General features: G+C 44.1%; 1 protein-coding gene across 1 annotated transcript in view; it reads right to left on the bottom strand.

The window, feature by feature from the left end:
* The window catches only part of SNTB1 (syntrophin beta 1), a 177869-nt gene that overhangs the window by 133256 nt on the left and 23565 nt on the right, over positions 1-21048 (bottom strand). The window contains exon 2 of the mRNA XM_077809846.1: positions 13361-13462. Coding sequence (XP_077665972.1) covers positions 13361-13462 — 102 coding nt within the window. The remainder of the gene's footprint in view (positions 1-13360; positions 13463-21048) is intronic.

Here is a 21048-nt window from a genome sequence, read left to right as displayed (position 1 = left end):
TGTATTATGCATATGATATGTGATTTATAATCTACATACAAATTTTTACATAGCATACTACCTATAATAAAATATTATCTTGTGCGCTCCAAACCCACTGTGCAAAAAATCCCAGTCGTTTTTCCTAGGCAGACATCTCTCTTCACATTTGCTTCTCCATCCTCTGTCTCCCGCAGAGCCATTAATTAATCTCGAGTAAACACCTTGGACACACAGTGACAACAAGCTATATGCGCAAAAGAGAAAAAGAATTTACCAGAAAAAAGACTGGTAATCTCTAGACAGGCATTGAGAAAGTGAGAAAAACTAGCCTATATTCAAGCAAATATAATGAATATTATAGGCTTTAATAGCCTATAAATCATATCTGCACATAGTTTGAAATAACCTGTTCACCAAGTACTCTGAATATTTTGATATACATGTATATCTTCCGTCACTTCTCTCAAAACCCTCTAGTTATCCTTTCATCAGCACTCTCTGATATTTACTGTAAAGGTTCCCAAAACTGACAAAGGGAAGCCAACACAAATTTATCTTCCTCAAAATCCACTTGACCAAAGTCCATAACACAATCACCTGAAAACTCAATCATGTGAAGTACGGATAGCGCATGAAGTAGAAAGTGGCGTGTGCACTAAAATACACAACTGTATGTATGTACAGATCCAAAGAAAGAAAGAGCCCACTAACGTAGGAGTATGAGCTTGGCAGGATGGCTTCACGACACTGCTGTCTCCGACCTCACATTTTTCCTGTTTTTAACGGCACTGAGTTTTATTTAAATAAGTTATGAAGGCACAGTCAGAATTTACCAGTAGCAGCTGGCCAGCAAAACGCTGCCTTAGGAGGCTGATAGCAGATTTACTTGTAGAAATACTAATTTTACAAATGCAATTGTTTTTTCCTCAGCCCTGGCCTCCCGCCTGTCAATAATGAACAATTACTGAAAAGTAAGGGTATTTGTGTAGCCAGATGTGTATATTTTTTTGTCATGTTTGAATGAAAATGTCTATATTTAGAGAGAATCTTCTTTTCCCATATCTCCTTCATCAACCAATTTTGATAAAATTTGAAATGGAGTCCGTTTTTTCTTTTTTTAGAGGCCCCTCATATTGCGAAGCCCTAAACTGTAGCTTAGTTAGTTTATATTTTAATCCAGCACTGCCAACAGCAGTGGCAAAAATTTTAGAAATGTTCAGAATATTTTGAACTAAATGAAATTTCATTAAAATGGGCTGTTTTGTCAAAGCTGAATCAGTTTCAATGATGTTTTCAGTGGGAAGGTTTTTGAGGTCCAGGGCTTTCTCGTCACCTCTGATGAGAGAGTGACCCAAATTGAAAACCTAAGCTTTTCGATCTGAAAACAGCTGTTTTGACACAATTCCATTTCGTGAAAATGTTTGAAAGTTTTTGATCTTGTTCCAACGTAGAAAAACAACAACTGAAACCTTGAAAGTTGCCATAAAATTGAATTGTTTTCTAGACAGCTCTAAAGTAAGTGTGATACTGCCTCATTCTCAGTGGATGGTTTAATGCAAACCTGTACACGTGGCATTCACAAGCCACGGAGTGTAAAAAAAAAACCAAAAGGTTGTCTCTTTATTCGTTTACGGCCAGATCACAGTATCATTTTAAGAACTATCTTAAAGAAATCAACAAGCTCTGTTACTCAAATCGTTTACTAAATTGAAAATTACAAGTAAGCTTGCCTGAAGGGAAAAACCAGGCTTGCTACACTAATTTCTTCTTCTGAATCAGATGCACTTTTTCGGAATCATCTCTGGCAGCCACCGTATCCTTTTTCATAAGGACGTTTTCTTTTCCCAGGTAAAGTCACATGTTTGTTTGCACAAGTCCTGCCATTGGTTTTGTCATGGAACCAAGAATACTGACAATGCATCAATAATGCTATCAAGTTGAGCCTGGCCTACCTAAGTAATATTGCCTAAATGTATATACCTTATCCTGCTAAAGGGAAGTTTGTAATCAAGATGAAGGTATAATTAGTGACAAACAGAGGTCATACTAAAATGGAGAGAAAGAAGAATGTGCTTATGAAAAGGTTGAAACGGTGTAACAAACTGGCACTTTGCTCCTTTTAAAGATCTTCTTTGAAACTCTTGCTTCCAAGACCAAATACCTGAAAGATCTTCACATCATTACTGTGGCATGCTGCCAGAACATAATTGAAGGAGGATAGGGTGGATGAGCCAATAAGATGGGTTTCTGGTGTATTAATTCCCTAAATCTCTTAGATCTTGCTTCCTGACGTCAAACTTTGTTTATGGATCAACTCTCACTCTTTGCTCAATTCAGACGGGGATAGAGAGAGGTTAAATGAGTCACCCGTTGTCACATGGTAGGGCAGTGATAGAGCCTTACCAGGTGTCCTGACTTGAGTCCCAACTTTACCCCCTATCCACACTCCCTACAGGTTATCAGGTAACTGACTTCACCACCAATAAGTTGGAATCAATAGAGTACCCAGGACTATGGGCAGATCAAAATTAAGCAGAAGACTCCACAGACTCTGAAGAACAGTTTCTGCTGTATAACAACTTCCATGTGTAAAAAGGATGCTTAGTCCCCAAGCCTCATATAAATCCTGAAATCAGTGGGGATATATTGTGGCATGTTAGTCAGGATCATCCTTGTTTTTTCTGACAGCAGAACTCTCTCAAGGACTCTTGCATGCCAGGACATTTGAAAGCATGGTACAGGAATGCACAGGTAGTAATGCCTTCCATAGTATGTTAGCATACTGTGGAAAGCATCTCTCCCTTCGCTATGTCCCCAGTTAGTCACTCCAAAGCTAGCAGAGCCCTGATCCTCTGACATTCACACACAATCTCTTCCACTGATTGAAAGAGGGAAATGATGCTTCTTAGGCACAATGCCCCACCCACAGACAGAGTTTTGGCGATGTGAGAAAGTCATCCACTCTTCCTTTCTCACCTCTGGAGCTAAAATCAGAGGCAATAACCTGGCCCCAAATTCACATCAATTTCTAAGTAAAGTCACCCTAGCAAGAAAACAGCTTGTTTAGAAAAGAGTTTCTTTCAAGTCAGACACACAAAGTTTAAGAGGAACAGCCGTGTTAGTCTGTATTCGCAAAAAGAAAAGGAGTACTTGTGGCATCCGATGAAGTGAGCTGTAGCTCACGAAAGCTTATGCTCAAATAAATTGGTTAGTCTCTAAGGTGCCACAAGTACTCCTTTTCTTTTTACAAAGTTTAAGAATACTGTGCAGTCATTTGATTCCTCCTCTCTCCTACTTAGCTCAAACAGTTGTAAAAACCAGTGCCACAGGAATTTACTACACACAGTCGTTTGGAAACATACTTTTGCCTTGGTCTAGCTAGTTTCCTGAGGGCTGCCATCCCCCTACTTCAGAACTCTGAACACAAAAATTCAACCCTTCCTTCTAATGAAAATGGGTTGTGACGTATCCTAATAAACAATTTTGGATGACAAAATGTGCAAGACTAACATAAATGAAACCTGACCTCCATATGAGACAGGAGTCTTGAATCTTTTGTCCTTAAATCATATTAGAGTTTCATTTTATAATCAAGTGGAGTCTAAAAATTCTGCATGACCCAGCTGTAATTATAGAAATCTGTGGCCAACACAGACTCCTTGGCTTCCTGATCAGTGTTCATCAGGCCCATCCAGCCTCATCTGGCTGACAAATTGATGCTTGCAGTGCAGAGGGCTGTACTCAGACCACTTTGACAGACAGCCTGCTGTTCCACTGCTAGCCTGTACAAAAACCTCTGAAGTGCGTATGCCACAGCAACAGAAGCCCCAAAATCCAATGCAGTTTAATTTGCAGCAAAGGCGTGAGCAGAATTCCTTACTACTCGAAGAAGGAAGGCCATGCATGAGATATGAATAAAACATTAAATGCACAGCAGGTAATCAAATGACTGAAGATGTTTTGAAGGGTTTTTCTTTTTTTTTACTATTATTTTTGGCAGGGGGGACTGAAGTAGTCTGTCTGTTCCTAAACTTAACGTCTCTCAGTTGGAAGCACAACATGCTGCTGTTGTGCTGTAAGGCTGAATTAAACCACTTTTTACATTTTACACCAGATAACTCCTACTAAATTTAATGGGCTAAAGAAAAGTTATATCTTATTAATTTTCATATTTCCAGCTCCCTTCGACTGAAGGAAGGCTAAGAGGCTGCATTCTGCCAGTCTAAGTTCGGCTCTATATCTGAGGGGCTGATAGTATCAATAGCCATGTCCCCAGTGCACTACAGCTCTCAGTTACATTGGTGTAAATCCAGAGGAACTCCATACTGACCTCTGGAATTACACCAGTGACTGAAAGAAGAATTTGGCCCATGTGCCTTTCAGAAGATGAGAGTGTAATGTTACCACTGATTTCACTGCAGAGTAAACCCACCCAATTTGCTAGTCATTCCTAACAATAGGATGTTCTTGTAAACACACAGCAGACTTCAAATGCTAGAGGGTGTACGTCTCACAACAGGGAGCAGAATGCATCTAGTAAAGCAATGGGCAAACAGGCAGAAGGCTGGAGTTCTGGGTTTACACACACGGTATTCATAAAATCATGGATAAAAGCTAGGAACTGGGCTGGGAATCTGAAATGGAGAGGCAAAGGGCATCTTCTTCTCATCCTATTACTTTAAAAAATCCCCTTCCCCCTTCCCTACTGCTCTCTTGTCAGTATATCTTCCTGAGCTGCCTTTAAGCCGGAGTGGCATATCTGAGTAACTTTAATTAAACTCTCCTTATGCTCATGAACTTGCTCAGGCGTCTTTTGTTTTTGGTGTTTTGTTCCCTCCAGGGCTCACCAGGAGGTCTCCCCTGACCAAAAGCTGCCACAGCTTTAATAAACACCTGCTCCTCACTACAAATTTACCAGAGCCCAAGCCAAGCTCTCCCTCTGCCTCAGCGTGGACAAGGAGGCCGTTCCTGAACATGGATCTCTCTCTGTAAGCACAACAGGGCGCGGGGCAGGGGAATCCTTGAAACAAACCAGGAAAAGAAAAATATCATGAGCCAGCCACTCCTAGGATGGAGCCATGTGTCTACTGACAACTAGTTTGAACATAAGAACGGCCGTACTGGATCAGACCCATGGCCCATCTAGCCCGGTGTCCTGTCTTCCAACAGTGTCTGGTGCTTCAGAGGCAACGAGCACAACAGACAGTCACCAAGTGATCCGCCCCCTGTTGTCCAGTCCCCGCTTCTGGCACTTGGAGGCTTAGGGACACCCAGAGCATGGGGTTGCGTCCTTGCCCATCTTGGCTAATAGCAGTTGATGGACCCATCCACCATGCACTTATCTAATTCTTTTTTGAATCCCGTTATAGTGTTGGCCTTGGCAATGAGGTTGACTGTGCCTTGCGTGAAGAAGCACTTCCTTTCAACAGCCTCTTCCTTTCCTGAAGCTCACTGAACAGCCACCAGACAACCGTAACATCCAGTCACTACTGACATGGACTGAATCTGAATGGTCTGTGGAGAGGTAAAGGCTCTGTATCACAATCCTAATACTCGTGGCTAGGTATTCCCCACTCAAACCACTGCTACAAATGGTACCTTTGCTGGTTAGCCAAGGACTGAATGGAAACTGAGCCTCCCATTACTGGATACAGCCCCAGATTAGAGAGGGTTGAAGCACACCAACAGGGCATGTGAAGGCTTGCACTGTCACTGGCCGTACTGTACCTGTTCTATGGATAAGGAGGGATTGTACTCCAGGACTATTAACTTAGCACTGTTTACAAGCATTGAAAGTTGCACACCTTCCAGCTGCCTGAGCCCACCTCCCAGCCAGATTTCAACCTCCCCTCCCCACTCCATTCCCCTGAACCTCGGCAATTTTATTTTCGATATGTTTAATATTTTCTCTCCGAGAACAGACATTTGGCATTTTCCATGTACTAGCACAAGACACATGAGTGGGATTCAAGTGTGGGGAAATGGATCATTACAATTATAAGTGAAGTTAGATGTTTAACTGTGGCGAGTCTTACTCACATGCACAGTGTTAAACAGTTTGCTAAATGTGGAGACAGCAGGGAATTTCCCCTTTCCCTCCCAGATATAGAGGTGTGGATTGTGGAGTTTTCACCTGACTCTGAAACTCTGAGCAAATACCACCCATTAGGGTTTGGAGAGTGTATCCCATATGCTCAATTTGCTGCAATTCCAGGAGGATATAGGAATTGCTGGAGTGAATGTCTACATTTACTGTTGCTATTAACATTGTCACAAGAGAAGGCTATTTTTAATCAGGTACAATGTTCAAAAACATTTTTAAAATTTTCTTTTTTTCTTCCTCCCGTTTTTAGCAAAACAGAAGTAGAATTCTACCTTCTTTCCCCACCCCCGCCTAAAATCTCCAATCAATCCAGGTGCCTAGAATAGGAAAATAAGAGATTTAACCCCCACAGCAGCATCTGCTCCTTTGGTAAACTCCCAGGTACTCTACGAGCAGAGATGTGCTGAATGGATCAACCAAAAGATAAGCAGGAGGAAGATCAGAGGGAGTGATTCTATCTGCTGGTTTGCAAGCATCACACTACCTGTGGCCCTTCCTACTTCTATAGAAACTGCAGCTGGAGGACTGGCTGCCATGAGGAGTCCTGTAGTCTTGTTACTGGGAATACGATAGGGGCAATAGGCGAGGGAGCATAACGTAAGACCTTAAAAAAAAACAAACAGAACTAACATGTCTGCAGAGCATCACATTGTCCACTCTATTCATATGATGTATTTCTTTTTTGCCTCCTGTCTTGTCGATTTAGATTGTAAACTCTTAACAGCAGGGACTGCCTCTCCCTCTATGTTTGTACATTGGGGCTCCACTCTTCGTTTGTCTCCAGGTGGTACTATAGCACAAAACAATACAAGGCTTTGTGCATAACTGTGCCAGAATTTAGGCAACAGATATGTACGTTAGTCAACCTGTGCTCTCTTCAACCCTCTACTGAACTACAAAGGGCAGCTCAGGATAATCAAGCAGAGGGAAATTAAGGCCTCCCTAAACCTTGAGAGCTTTACAAAAAGATATAATTCAAAAAAACTTATCAAGGTGGCTGCTTTTGGGTGGCTCAGAAGAATGGTAACGAGCCCTTCTCTCATTTGCATCTATCCCAGAATGATAGTGACCCACAAGCTTCACCATTATATTGATTAGCAATGACAAGAGCACATAAAATGCGTTGCAAGTCTGCATCCAGATTTTGACAGACAAGTGTGCCCATCTCCAAAAGACACCAACACATATAAAATAGCTTTGCATTCTTCTTGGCAGCATTATGAGAGACAGGAGACCAGCATCCAAAAAGCAAGTTCTCTTTTCACTCCTGTAGAAGGCCCCTTCGTATGTTCGAATGGAGGTCCTAGTGAGGCAGCACAGAGGAAGCTTCCACTGCTCCTGCTTGCAACATTCAAGTAGTTCAGGCTCAATTGCTGCTGAATTCACTTTTAAAAGCGGTTTTGGATCTTTGGATTGGGTTACCTTTTAGGTTTGCTTTGTTTTCGCTTTTAAATTGGTTCACCAATTCCTACTACTACTAAATACAGTTAAACATGCTGTCCTAGAGAAGCAAAGTATCTCATTAGCAGTGTCCTCTCAAACATTACCATCTCAGATGCAAGGGGTGTACATTCAGAGTAGCTCCCGTAACTTTATTCCAAGTTTATCTTCTCCAAATAGGTATTTACACCCTGCTTATCACCACCGTATCAAGGTACCTTACTAAATCTGGAGTTCCCACGCTTTTTCCATAGTTTGGACTACAATGTAATAGAGAAATTGTCTTTCAGACACCTCCTACTCCATTCATGCATACACTATCTCCTGTGGCAACTATGTCTAATGCTTGCATGGAAGAGTAATACAGTAACTCCTCACTTAACGTCCTCCCATTTAACGTTGTTTCAAAGTTATGTCGCTGCTCAATTAGGGAACATGCTTGTTTAAAGTTGTGCAATGCTCCCAAATAACGTCATTTGGCTGCCTGCTCTGTACACTGCATGTAAGATTTTATGAAAGAGCAGCGACTTTACAAGGGAGTATTGCACGAGTTCCTCTTCTCTGCCTCCTCCCCCTCCCTCCCAGCGCTTCCCCCACTGACAAACAGCTGTTTGGCGGCGCTTAGGACTTTCTGGGGGCGAGGAAGGAGCAGGCGTGCTCCGGAGAGGAGGTGTAGCAGGGGTGGGAAGAGGTGGGCCTGGAGTGGAGTGGAGCGGAGCGGCGACGGGAAGAGGCGGGCCTGGAGCATCCCCCAGCAAAATCGGCATCTGTTCTTCTTCAGGTAAGCTGCCACTGCTGCTGCGAAGGTCCTTTCTAGCGTCCTTGCCTGCAGCAGGCTGTGGGGTAAGCCAGGGGCACTTCCCAACCACAGTACAGTACTGTACAGTATATACTGCCTTTTGTCTGCCCCCAAAAAATTTCCTTGGAACCTAACCCCCTGCATTTACATTAAATCTTATGGGAAAATTGGATTCATTTAACATCGTTTCACTGAAAGTTGCATTTTTCAGGAACATAACTACAACGTTAAGGGAGGAGTTACTGTACTCAGAAAATATTTAATGTGTTTTTAGCTGTTTTCTAATGAGATTAAAGCAGCTGGAAACAAGAACCAGCACCATGGGACCAGCCAGCTCTCCACAGACCACCACTCACCTCAGTTTGGAAACCACTAACATATCATAGAGACCTTGAAGCAAAATCCATTGAACTTAATCTGACTCCAGTGGTCTTTGGATTGTGCCCATGTACAGTACAGTTTGAATACAGACTCTGAAATTCTCTCCCCCCTTTCCCTGCAACTTAAATTACTCCATGTGAGAGGACTCTGCATTTGAAGTAAAAAATGAGTTACTTTGTAGGGGTCCACCCATGTAAGTAACTTATAGGATACCATGGTTCTTTGGAGAGTTGTTAGGCTCCCTCAGGTGCGAGTCTTGTCAAATTCCCCCCCAGCTGTTTTTTCTCCACTCTAACATTTTAGCTCTTCCTAAGGACAGCATCTGCCTCACAGGTCTATGACCGGCAGAGTAAGCAGGACAGAAAGTCTACCCAGTTTATTATCATGTGGATGGCAAGGAACATGTTCCAATAAGGAATTACTGGTGATACCATGTATGGATTCACAGTAGCTCACAGAGCTATACATGTGCCAGTATTTGAGTTTATTTCTCACCTGATGGAAATGGTATGGTTATCAATCCTTTGGGTGCTAAGCCTACCTAGAGGCAGATTTAGGTAAAAATGTATTTCATGAGATCATTATGACTTCGGGAGGAATAGTCAAGTGCAGGAAGAGGCTGTCTAGTCAGAAGACCCCCTACTTACCTCCCCACTCCCAGAGCAGAGCTTGCAGGAAAACAGCATCAGGCTGAATGACTCTGTGCCCAGGATCCCATCCCTTTTCGATAACCAGGCCAGATACCAAAGTTGCCATTCTCCAGAAATGCTTACAGACAAATTGCTGCCACTGCATTTCTTGAGCAATAAGCAATGCAATGCAGAAAGCAGGCAGAGTTGCACGTATACCGACCATTGTTATATGCCAAGAGACCTGTGTTTTCCTGGCCCAGCTGACTGTCTCCAAGCCCTTGGTGTCACACCAAACTAGGTCCCTCCTGAAACCTGACCTCCTTTCTCCAGTTCCACTCATCATACTACAAAGACGACCAGGCAGCCAGATGCAAAAGTCCCCACTGTTGTGAAGAAGATGGGAAGAAAAGAGTTGAAGTGGGATGGGAAAAGGGGAGTGGAACAACTCAGGAAATGAGGACTGGAAAGAGACAGACTCACTTTGAGGACTTAGAGAAACATGTTGTGAACAGGCAGAATGCCCACGCCATTCCCACACTCAATACGATATTGTCCAGACTCATATTCCCTTTTGGGGTTTGCCTTTATTTTTAAAGGAAGTAACCAATCCCCAAGGCTGCACTGCACTTACAAACGTTAAAGCCTCAGCCTCAGATAACTAGTGTCAGGGCTTTACTCGGCCAAACTTTCAGTCCTCCCTCTAGCTCTCTCCTTCCTCAGAGGGACTCTCAGTCTTTTATAATGGTGAGATGGAGCCAAGACACACACCTGGTCTGGATGCTAGGGTGAGTCAAGCTCTGTATCTCTCAATTGTGTCTTACAGTCTGAAACTGTTCACAGAGGCAACACAAACATTTTTGCCTACGGCCCCAACATAGCTAGGGCCATTTGTGGCCATACTAAGCTTTTGTTACTTCCTAAGCCCATGGTGAAATCACTTCTCTTCCAACTGAAAATAAATTAGTGACATATAATTATTTATGAAATGTAATAAAGAAGATGACCATGACCATCATCTGATTACATTAAAATGGATTAGATTCCAAACAGAGCTTTTCCTGGGTATATACAGGAAGTTTATAAAAACAGGGCTATTCAAAAATGCATCTGCTTTTAATTTAACTGTTGCCCAACTCAAAGTAAAAGGATAATGCAGAATAGCACACTTTAATATTTTGTGTTACAAGTGTGCAATATTTATAGGCAATAGATTGTTTCATTGGTTTCTCCGCCTAAACCGTGCACTTTGGAGGCCCCTCAGACGAACATTCTGACCAGTTTTGGCATAATTGTCTTCACCACTGAAGGTCTTCAGTGGCTGAAGTAAGCGCAAAGTGGTTTTGGTTACTGAATTAAGCACAATGTATACTTCAATTAACCAAACTATTTACCAGGAGTTCAGTGGATATGAATACCTTTCAGGAAAATTTAAATACAGATGGCCAAATTCGGAGGGGTGCATGCAAATTTCAACAATGTCTGCATGGATGTAACTGAGAATTTAGCCCAACTATTTGCTGTCTGTGGGCCTGCTCCAAAGATCATTGAAGTCAACAGAAAGACTCCCTTTGACTTCCATGGGCTTTGGATCAGGCTCTGGATGTCAGATCATTAAGATCTGTGTCATTCATTGAAACTTCTGAAACACTTTCTTGTTACATTGAGAAGGAATCTTCTGATTTGATTAGCTACTCAAGATATTCTAGAAATCAGACTTTTTCTTCAAATGATGTATTTTTAGTTCTTTTAATAAACATGCTGTTTGGAAAGTGCATTCAATTATAACTATCCTTTCCCTTAAAATTAAAAACCTTTATATTTATAAATGAAATGTTCTATCATTACTATTTTTAAAGGGATGGACCCAGGGCTTGGCTAGAATACAGTAGCCCTGATTTTCAGAAGTGCTGAACACACAGTACCTACTGGGAGCTGCAGTTGCTTGGCACATCTGAAAATCAAGCCCATTAGGTTACAGATCAGACACTAGCACTATCAGATAGAACGATGGAAAACTTTCATCATCATAATACTACTACTATTCATTTCAACAGCATTTTCCACTGGAGGATCTCAGTGTGCTTTACAAACATTGAGGCCAACATTTTCAAAAGCAATCACTGATTTGGAGTGCCTCAATTTTCTGTTTCCTATTGTAAGAGACCCTGAGCGTTCTGCTGATCACCCTGTGGTCACTCATGTTGAACAGCCAAAAATTGATGTAATGGACATGTTGACAGATTTTGGGCCTCAACTGATTTCAGCCTCACACTGTACTGCTCCAAGATAGGTATGATCATCATCCCAATTTCACAAATGAAACAACTGAGGTACTGAAACATTTCATTTCCCCCCCTCACCCCCCGCACTTATGTTGACAGAGCTCTCCCTGAATTGACCCCTATGGTATGCCTGCACAGCTCATGCATGGCAGGCAGCAAGCCTCCAGCCCCAGGTCGGCTCATGGGGCTTGCACTAAAAATAGCTGTGTACTCCAATTAACCTGTTCTAGATCACACAACAGAGGGCCTGATTTTCCCTTGCCTTGCACATTGTCATTTTTACCTGTACAAAATGAGTGTGTACTGTGTGCAAAAGAGAACGGATATGAATTCTCACAAACTGAAATTAAGGGGGAAAAGTATTTGCATGAGTTCTGAGCAGTTCTACTTACAAGGGAGCCTAGAGATCTCATTCCATTGATAAGAAAAGCTCCAGTGCACCTTGCAAATGACATGTCAGAGTTCACCTCACTCACTAATCATTCCTACGGCTGACTATTCACGAAGTGGCACAGACAGTTGTCAAAAGGACACTACATGAGCAATCATGTAAGAGAGAACATGAGAAAAACAGGGATCAAACAGCGACTTAGCCCTGGTCTACACTGGGGGTGGGGGGGAGGGGAAATCGATCTAAGTTACACAACTTCAGCTACATGAATAATGTAGCTGGAAGTCAACATACTTAGATCGACTTACCATGGTGTCTTCACCGCAGTGAGTCAACTGCTGCCGCTCCCCTGTCAACTCTGCCTCTCACGGCGGTGGAGTACAGGAGTCAACGGGAGAGCGCTCGGGGGTCAATTTATCGCGTCTAAACTAGACACGATAAATTGATCCCCACTGGATCAATCGCTGCCTGCCGATCCGGCGGGTAGTGTAGACATAGAATGAAGGGGGGGGGAGGGGGAAATCAATGGACCCCTTCTGCATTTGGATAAAGGTTAGACATAATATGAAGAAGCCTCAATTCCCAGAATATTTGATAGACCCAGGCAGAGCAAATGAATGAAATTACATATTATTCTGGTTGCACACCCTTTCTACCAAATTCTCCAGATATCAAACTCATGCATTTTGCAAAGAACATATCCTACTGGACTCTTTCTGTAGTTTTCAGAGTAGCAGCCGTGTTAGTCTGTGTTCGCAAAAAGAAAAGGAGTCCTTGTGGCACCTTAGAGACTAACCAATTTATCTGAGCATAAGCTGTAGCTCACAAAAGCTTATGCTCAAATAAATTGGTTAGTCTCTAAGGTGCCACAAGTCCTCCTTTTCTTTCTGTACAGTGTTTCCTCACTTATTGCTTCATTTTGTGAAGCCAAACCTCTGATTAACAACTAGATTAACAAAACACACACTGAAAAGTATAATTTATTCCTACATTTGAACAATAGTGACATTTCACATGTGTTCGTAATTCTGATCAGCTCAGAAGGTTAACAGAGCAGATATATTCCCCCAGGCTATTCATATCGTTAATGGATTCTTTATTAAATCTATAAGCCAATGCAGGATGGGTTGCAGATATTTAAACAGTAAAAACTAATTAAACTAACTGCAACTACTGCCTTTGAAGTTTTAGTAGTTGGTAGCAATTTCCATTCATCTATTTTTATGTGTGAATTGGAAACATTTGTGAAACTCAGCTTTCTTCTGTCATGGAAATTAAGGACAGTATTTTCAAATACAGAATCATCAGAAATCCTACAACAAGTAAATGTCACTAGTTTAATCACTTTACTTTGATAATTCTGCCCTGGCAGGGCAAGAATGAGATGACAGCTTCTTCCCCATTTCTCAATACGATTGTTTGTTGAAAGAGTTCTTTCTCTGAGAAGTTTCTCTGTAAAAAAGAGGTATGTTTATTGTCTCTCTGGCTGCTGTTACACTCAGTGCTTGGGGCAAAAGTTCCCCAATGCAGCTCTACCAACAGTAGCAACTGTGGAGGCTCTAGTGTTAACATAGTTCCCAAAGCCTGCTGACATTGTGTCCTCTAGCTTTGATCAAAACAGGTCTATATGACTAGGGGTTAAAAGTGCTAGTGGGTTTAAATCCTTATTTATATTAGGGCCTTAACCGTGTTACCACTGACGGAATAGCACTGGTGTTGAAGACCGTCTAAATTTTTTTGCCAGAATAATCTAGTAGAGAAAGGCCTCAATGGATTTCCAGATCCAGTTTGCTCAGTTGCCAAGTGAAAAAATATTGCAATCTGGAAGTCATGCTGTCCTGCCACCTTCATTATCACAAGCAATTAAGATTCTGCAGGCCAAATTCTCCCCCCCTCCCCTCACACTTCCCCTACTCATTTTAGTGTAGGTTTCAGAGTAGCAGCCGTGTTAGTCTGTATTCGCAAAAAGAAAAGGAGTACTTGTGGCACCTTAGAGACTAACCAATTTATTTATGTAGGCACTTACAGAGTTAGGTTGACATAAGCTGCCTTGTGTTGACCTAACTTTGCAGTGTAGACCAGGCCACATTAAGTTGTGTAGGGCATTCCAGTGCAGCTGTTCACACCTGGGCGAGGCTAACCTGGGTGCACAGACATAGCCCTGGTCTACACTAGGACTTTAGATCGAATTTAGCAGCGTTAAATCGATGTAAACCTGCACCCGTCCACACGATGAAGCCCTTTTTTTCAACTTAAAGGGCTCTTAAAATCTATTTCCTTACTCCACCCCTGACAAGTGGATTAGCGCTTAAATCGGCCTTGCCGGGTCAAATTTGGGGTACCGTGGACACAATTCGACGGTATTGGCCTCCGGGAGCTATCCCAGAGTGCTCCATTGTGACCGCTCTGGACAGCACTCTCAACTCAGATGCACTGGCCAGGTAGACAGGAAAAGAACTGTGAACTTTTGAATCTCATTTCCTGTTTGGCCAGAGTGGCAAGCTGCAGGTGACCATGCAGAGCTCATCAGCAGAGGTGACCATGCAGAGCTCATCAGCAGAGGTGACCATGATGGAGTCCCAGAATCGCAAAAGAGCTCCAGCATGGACTGAACGGGAGGTACGGGATCTGATCGCTGTATGGGGAGAGGAATCCATGCTATGAGAACTACGTTCCAGTTTTCGAAATGCCAAAACATTTGTCAAAATCTCCCAGGGCATGCAGGTCAGAGGCCATAACAGGGACCCGAAGCAGTGCTGCGTGAAACTTAAGGAGCTGAGGCAAGCCTACCAGAAAACCAGAGAGGCGAACAGCCGCTCCGGGTCAGAGCCCCAAACATGCCGCTTCTATGATGAGCTGCATGCCATTTTAAGGGGGTTCAGCCACCACTACCCCAGCCGTGTTGTTTGACTCCTTCAATGGAGATGGAGGCAACACGGAAGCAGGTTTTGGGGACGAAGAAGATGATGATGAGGAGGAGGTTGTAGATAGCTCACAGCAAGCAAGCGAGCAGAGAAACCGGTTTTCCCGACAGCCAGAAACTGTTTCTCACCCTGGACCTGGAGCCAGTACCTCCCGAACCCACCCAAGGCTGCCTCCTGGACCTGGCAGGCGGAGAAGGGACCTCCAGTGAGTGTACCTTTTAAAATACTGTACGTGGTTTAAAAGCAAGCATGTGAAAGGATTAATTTGCCCTGGCATTCACGGCTCTCCTGGATGTACTCCCAAAGCCTTTGCAAAAGGTTTCTGGGGAGGGCAGCCTTATTGCGTCCTCCATGGTAGGACACTTTACCACTCCAGGCCAGTAACACGTACTCGGGAATCATTGTACAACAAAGCATTGCAGTGTATGTTTGCTGGCATTCAAACAACATCCGTTCTTTATCTCTCTGTGTTATCCTCAGGAGAGTGAGATATCATTCATGGTCACCTGGTTGAAATAGGGTGCTTTTCTTCAGGGGACACTCAGAGATGCCCGTTCCTGCTGGGCTGTTTGCCTGTGGCTAAACAGAAATATTCCCCGCTGTTAGCCACGGGGAGGGGGGAGGGTTGAGGGGACAGCCACATGATGGGGGGAGGCAAAATGCGACCTTGTAACGAAAGCACATGTGCTATGTATGTAACGTTAGCAGCAAGGTTAACCTGAAAGAGCGTAGCCACTGTTTTATAAAATGTGTCTTTTTAAATACCGCTGTCCCTTTTTTTTTCCTCCACCAGCTGCATGTGTTTCAATGATCACAGGATCTTCTCCTTCCCAGAGGCAAGTGAAGATTAGAAAGAAAAAAAATGCGCTCATGATGAAATGTTCTCTGAGCTCATGCTGTCCTCCCACACTGACAGAGCACGGACGAATGCGTGGAGGCAAATAATGTCAGAGTGCAGGAAAGCACAAAATGACCGGGAGGAGAGGTGGCGGGCTGAAGAGAGTAAGTGGCGGGCTGAAGACAGGGCTGAAGCTCAAATGTGGCGGCAGCGTGATGAGAGGAGGCAGGATCCAATGCTGAGGCTGCTGGAGGATCAAACCAGTATGCTCCAGTGTATGGCTGAGCTGCAGCAAAGGCAGCTGGAGCACAGACTGCCACTACAGCCCCTGTGTAACCAACCGCCCTCCTCCCCAAGTTCCATAGCCTCCTCACCCAGACGCCCAAGAACGTGGTGCGGGGGCCTCCGGCCAACCAGCCACTCCACCACAGAGGACTGCCCAAAAAACAGAAGGCTGGCATTCAATAGTTTAAAGTTGTAAACTTCTAAAGTGCTGTGTGGCATTTTCCTTCCCTCCTCCACCACCCCTCCTGGGCTACCTTGGTAGTCATCCCCCTATTTGTGTGATGAATGAATAAAGAATACATGAATGTGAAGAACCATGACTTTATTGCCTCTGCAAGCGGTGATAGAAGGGAGGAGGGGAGGGTGGTTAGCTTACAGGGAAGTAGAGTGAACCAAGGGGCGGGGGGTTTCATCAAGGAGAAACAAACAGAACTTTCACACCGAAGCCTGGCCAGTCATGAAACTGGTTTTCAAAGCTTCTCTGATGCGTACCGCGCCCTCCTGTGCTCTTCTAACCACCCTGGTGTCTGGCTGCACGTAACCAGCAGCCAGGCAATTTGCCTCAACCTCCCACCCTGCCATAAACGTCTCCCCCTTACTCTCACAGATATTGTGGAGCGCACAACAAGCAGTAATAACACTGGGAATACTGGGTTTCACTGAGGTCTAAGCGAGTCAGTAAGCTGCACCAGCGCGCCTTTAAACGTCCAAATACACATTCTACCACCATTCTGCACTTGCTCAGCCTGTAGTTGAACAGCTCCTGACTACTGTCCAGGCTGCCTGTGTATGGCTTCATGAGCCATGGCATTAAGGGGTAGGCTGGGTCCCCAAGGATAACTTTTGGCATTTCAACATCCCCAACAGTTATTTTCTTGTCTGGGAATAAAGTCCCTTCCTGCAGCTTTTGAAACAGACCAGAGTTCCTGAAGATGTGAGCGTCATGTACCTTTCCCAGCCATCCCACGTTGATGTTGGTGAAACGTCCCTTGTGATCCACCAGAGCTTGCAGCACTATTGAAAAGTACCCCTCGCGGTTTATGTACTCGCCGGCTTGGTGCTCCGGTGCCAAGATAGGGATATGGGTTCCGTCTATGGCTCCACCACAGTTAGGGAATCCCATTGCAGCAAAGCCATCCACTATGACCTGCACATTTCCCAGGGTCACTACCCTTGGGAACAGCAGATCTTTGATTGCGTGGGCTACTTGCATCACAGTAGCCCCCACAATAGATTTACCCACTCCAAATTGATTCCCAACTGACCGGTAGCTGTCTGGCATTGCAAGCTTCCACAGGGCTATCGCCACTCGCTTCTCAACTGTGAGGGCTGTTCTCATCTTGGTATTCATGCGCTTCAGGGCAGGGGAAAGCAAGTCACAAAGTTCCATGAAAGTGCCCTTACGCATGCGAAAGTTTCGCAGCCACTGGGAATCGTCCCAGACCTGCAACGCTATGCCGTCCCACCAGTCTGTGCTTGTTTCCCGAGCCCAGAATCGGCGTTCTACAGCATGAACCTGACCCATTAGCACCATGATGCATGCATTGGCAGTGCCCATGCTTTCAGAGAAATCTGTGTCCATGTCCTGATCACTCATGTGACCGCGCCTCCTTGCCCGGTATCGCTCTGCCAGGTTCTGATGCTGCGTATACTGCTGGATAATGTGTGTGGTGTTTAATGTGCTCCTAATTGCCAAAGTGAGCTGAGCGGCCTCCATGCTTGTCTTGGTATGGCATCCGCACAGAAAAAAGGAGCGGAACGATTGTCTGCTGTTGCTCTGACGGAGGGAGGGGCGACTGACGACATGACTTACAGGGTTGGCTTACAGGGAATTAAAATCAACAAAGGGGGTGGCTTTACATCAATGAGTATTTCAGGCAGGACTTCACAGAGGGTTCCAATAAGAAATGGTGCACCTAAGTAAATTGTTCTTATTGGAACAAGCAGGTTGGTCTGGCCTCTGATTGATACATGGCTAGATTTACCTCGCTGCACCTTCTCTGTGAGTGACTGCAGTGTGACCTAGAGGAATGAGTCCCCTAGATGGGGGAGAGGGGGAAGCAAATGAGTACAAAACAAATCTGGTCTATTTCTTGTTTTGATCCACTCCATCTATCTTTTACATCTTTGGCTGGCAGCAGACGGTGCAGAAGGACTGCAAGCCATCCACATCTCATGGCTGCTGAGCAGAAGACGGTGCAGTAGGACTGCTAACGATCCTCATGTCTTGCCTGCCTGGCAGAAGATGGTACAGTAGGACTGCTAGCAATCCATATTGCCTGTCTGCTCACCATAAGATGGTTCAATAGGACTGATTGCAGGACTAAAGAGAATGACCTGGTCAGGTCACTCCAAATTTAGTCCCTGCACCCATGTGTGGCCAGGCGCTCCTGGCCGATGTGGCCAGGAGCACCTCGGACATGACGATGACGGCTACCAGTCCTACTGCACCGTCTGCTGCCACAAGGCAAGGGGTTGCTGCTGCTGTGTAGCAATGCAGTACCACGTCTGCCAGCACCCAGGAGACATACGGCGACGGTTACCTGAGCGGGCTCCATGCTTGCCGTGGTATGGCGTCTGCACAGGCAACTCAAGAAAAAAGGCGCAAAACGATTGTCTGCTGTTGCTTTCACGGAGGGAGGGAGGGAACGGGGGCCTGACGATATGTACCCAGAACCACCAGCGACAATGTTTTAGCCCTATCAGGCATTGGGATCTCAACCCAGAATTCCAATGGGCAGCGGAGACTGCGGGACCGGTGGGATAGCAACGCACAGTGCAACACTCCAGAAGTCGACTCTAGCCTCGGTAGTGTGGAAGCACTCCGCCGAGTTAATGCACTTAGAGTATTTTCTGTGGGGACACGCACACTCGAATATATAAAACCGATTTCTAAAAAACCAACTTCTATAAATTCGACCTAATTTCGTAGTGTAGACATACCCATAGGAACTGAGGACCAGGGCTAACTCTATGGTTAAGACAGACCCTGAGATATGAATTCAAAGAGCATAAGGGCCAGTGTTTTGCACCAAACATCAGGTGCTTTAAATGTAAGGTGATCAAAGCAAGGTAAAAAACTGGCAAAAGAGAAACAAAGACTAAACAGAAGTGACTAAATTTATAACATTACAGTATTATTGCCCTAAGAACTCTGGTGAAAGGTCAACAATGGGAACAAATGCTTTGCTACTGAAATTTTTGCTACCCATCTTTCCCCATGGTAAATGATCACTCCTTCCTTACATAAATATGGGCCCTGCTCTGCCATCTGAGCATCTTGAGCATAAAACTTGTTGAGATTCTCTTTCCCAGCTCTTGACAGGTAGTCTAAGAAACGGAACTCAACTGTCCATCTGGAGGAGAGTGAAGTGAAACCTCAGCTCCTCCTTTCAAACGCCAAGTAGAATTCTCCACATGGCAACAATAAAATAATGTTCTTAGATCCTAAGGTGAATAAAAAGTTTCCCCTTTAGTTAAAAATAAAGGAATCTATTTCTTTATTCAGGAAGAAGCAGAGAGATTTAGCACTCTGAAGTGAATTTTAAGAGGAAAAGGCAGGGTAATCCCATCACCCACCCCCTAAAACATCTTATCCAAAAGGAATCAGCAAGACTTCTTTATTACAAAATTATCACAGCTCTTCCAATATGAAGGGGTTTTTTTTAATTGATATTTGTTAGATCCAGAGGCACTAGAGTCTGGAATCAGTCAAGAGAGCCACATAAAAGGAAGAAGAATAGCTATAGAAGCATGAAAGAGATTTGCTGGCTAGATCAGAAAGGAAAAGAAACAAACACTCTCCCAGGTACAGCAAGTACAATTTCTCATTTACCTTTACTTCTCTTCTTTATTTTCTCTTTCCCCCCCTGACTTCATGGCATCCATCCCACAATAGAGCAGTCTAATTAGAAAGGGGATACTTCATCCTCTCCGTAACCTCATCAGACAAAAGCCATGGAAAAATATGGGGATTTGACTATAACAAGAATTAAGATAAGCTTAAGTAGAGTGCATGAATGCTGGCACTGTGCCCAATGCTCTTGAAGCATTTTCAGAATGCCAGCACAATGTACTTTTCAGCTGGCACTAGGCCGAACACTCTTCAGGGACATTTGGAAGGTAGCCTGAAGCCCAGGACCTGACGGATTTGTAGCTTTCTATAGACTCGCCTGCTTATTTGACTGTCTGTATTTGTCTGAAGTGTCTTAACTAAAGACCTTGACGAAAACATATTCCATTCTAAGATCCCAACCCTGAAAAGGGGCTCACGCCGGCCAACCCTTTTGTTCACGAGTGTTCTGTAGGGTCGGGGCCCAAGATGCATTCTGGAAAGTTTTAGGAAGAACTCACAAGGGTTCTTCAACTGTTTGCCAACAATGTCACAGCAAAAAAAAAAAAAAAAAAACCCTAAATAAAGGACGATTTGCACTACTTTTTATTATATTCTAACAATTTGTATAGTCGTAATATGCACTATCTAGCCATCTGCTAATACCAGATATCAAGATTCTGGGTATGGCATCATGCTTATACTTGACTGAGACTTAAAGCTTCAAATATCTTGATAACATGCGAAAGCAACAGAGGGGAAAAAACCAACTGCTGAAATAAAATAAAACTAAGTACAGCATCCTGTTGCCCCATTGAAATCAATGGGAGTTTGGCGTCTTTACTAGAACACTCTTATAAACTGAAGGGAGAAGCTCTGATGAGTACTTGTTAGTCAGATAATGTACTTTACGCTTACACAGCATCTGATTTCTGATGATCTCTAAGCACTTAGCAAACATTAAGGACCCAATCATAAGCCACATACCATGCTTGTACAGGAAAGTAATGGGGTATTAGGTATTTCCTAGCTCCCCTGCACTGGCGCAGAGAGAGAGAGAGAGAGAGTGTGCGTGTGTAAAGCATACTCACCCTCTTGTGTGGTGGCCACAACAACCCTCCCATGTCCTCCCGCAACACGAAACCAAGGGGGAAGTGAG

Source organism: Eretmochelys imbricata, chromosome 2 (genome assembly GCF_965152235.1).
Source record: "Eretmochelys imbricata isolate rEreImb1 chromosome 2, rEreImb1.hap1, whole genome shotgun sequence".
Taxonomy (NCBI): domain Eukaryota; kingdom Metazoa; phylum Chordata; order Testudines; family Cheloniidae; genus Eretmochelys; species Eretmochelys imbricata.
Note: the sequence above shows the minus strand (reverse complement) of the source record. Positions and strands in the feature narration are given on the sequence as shown.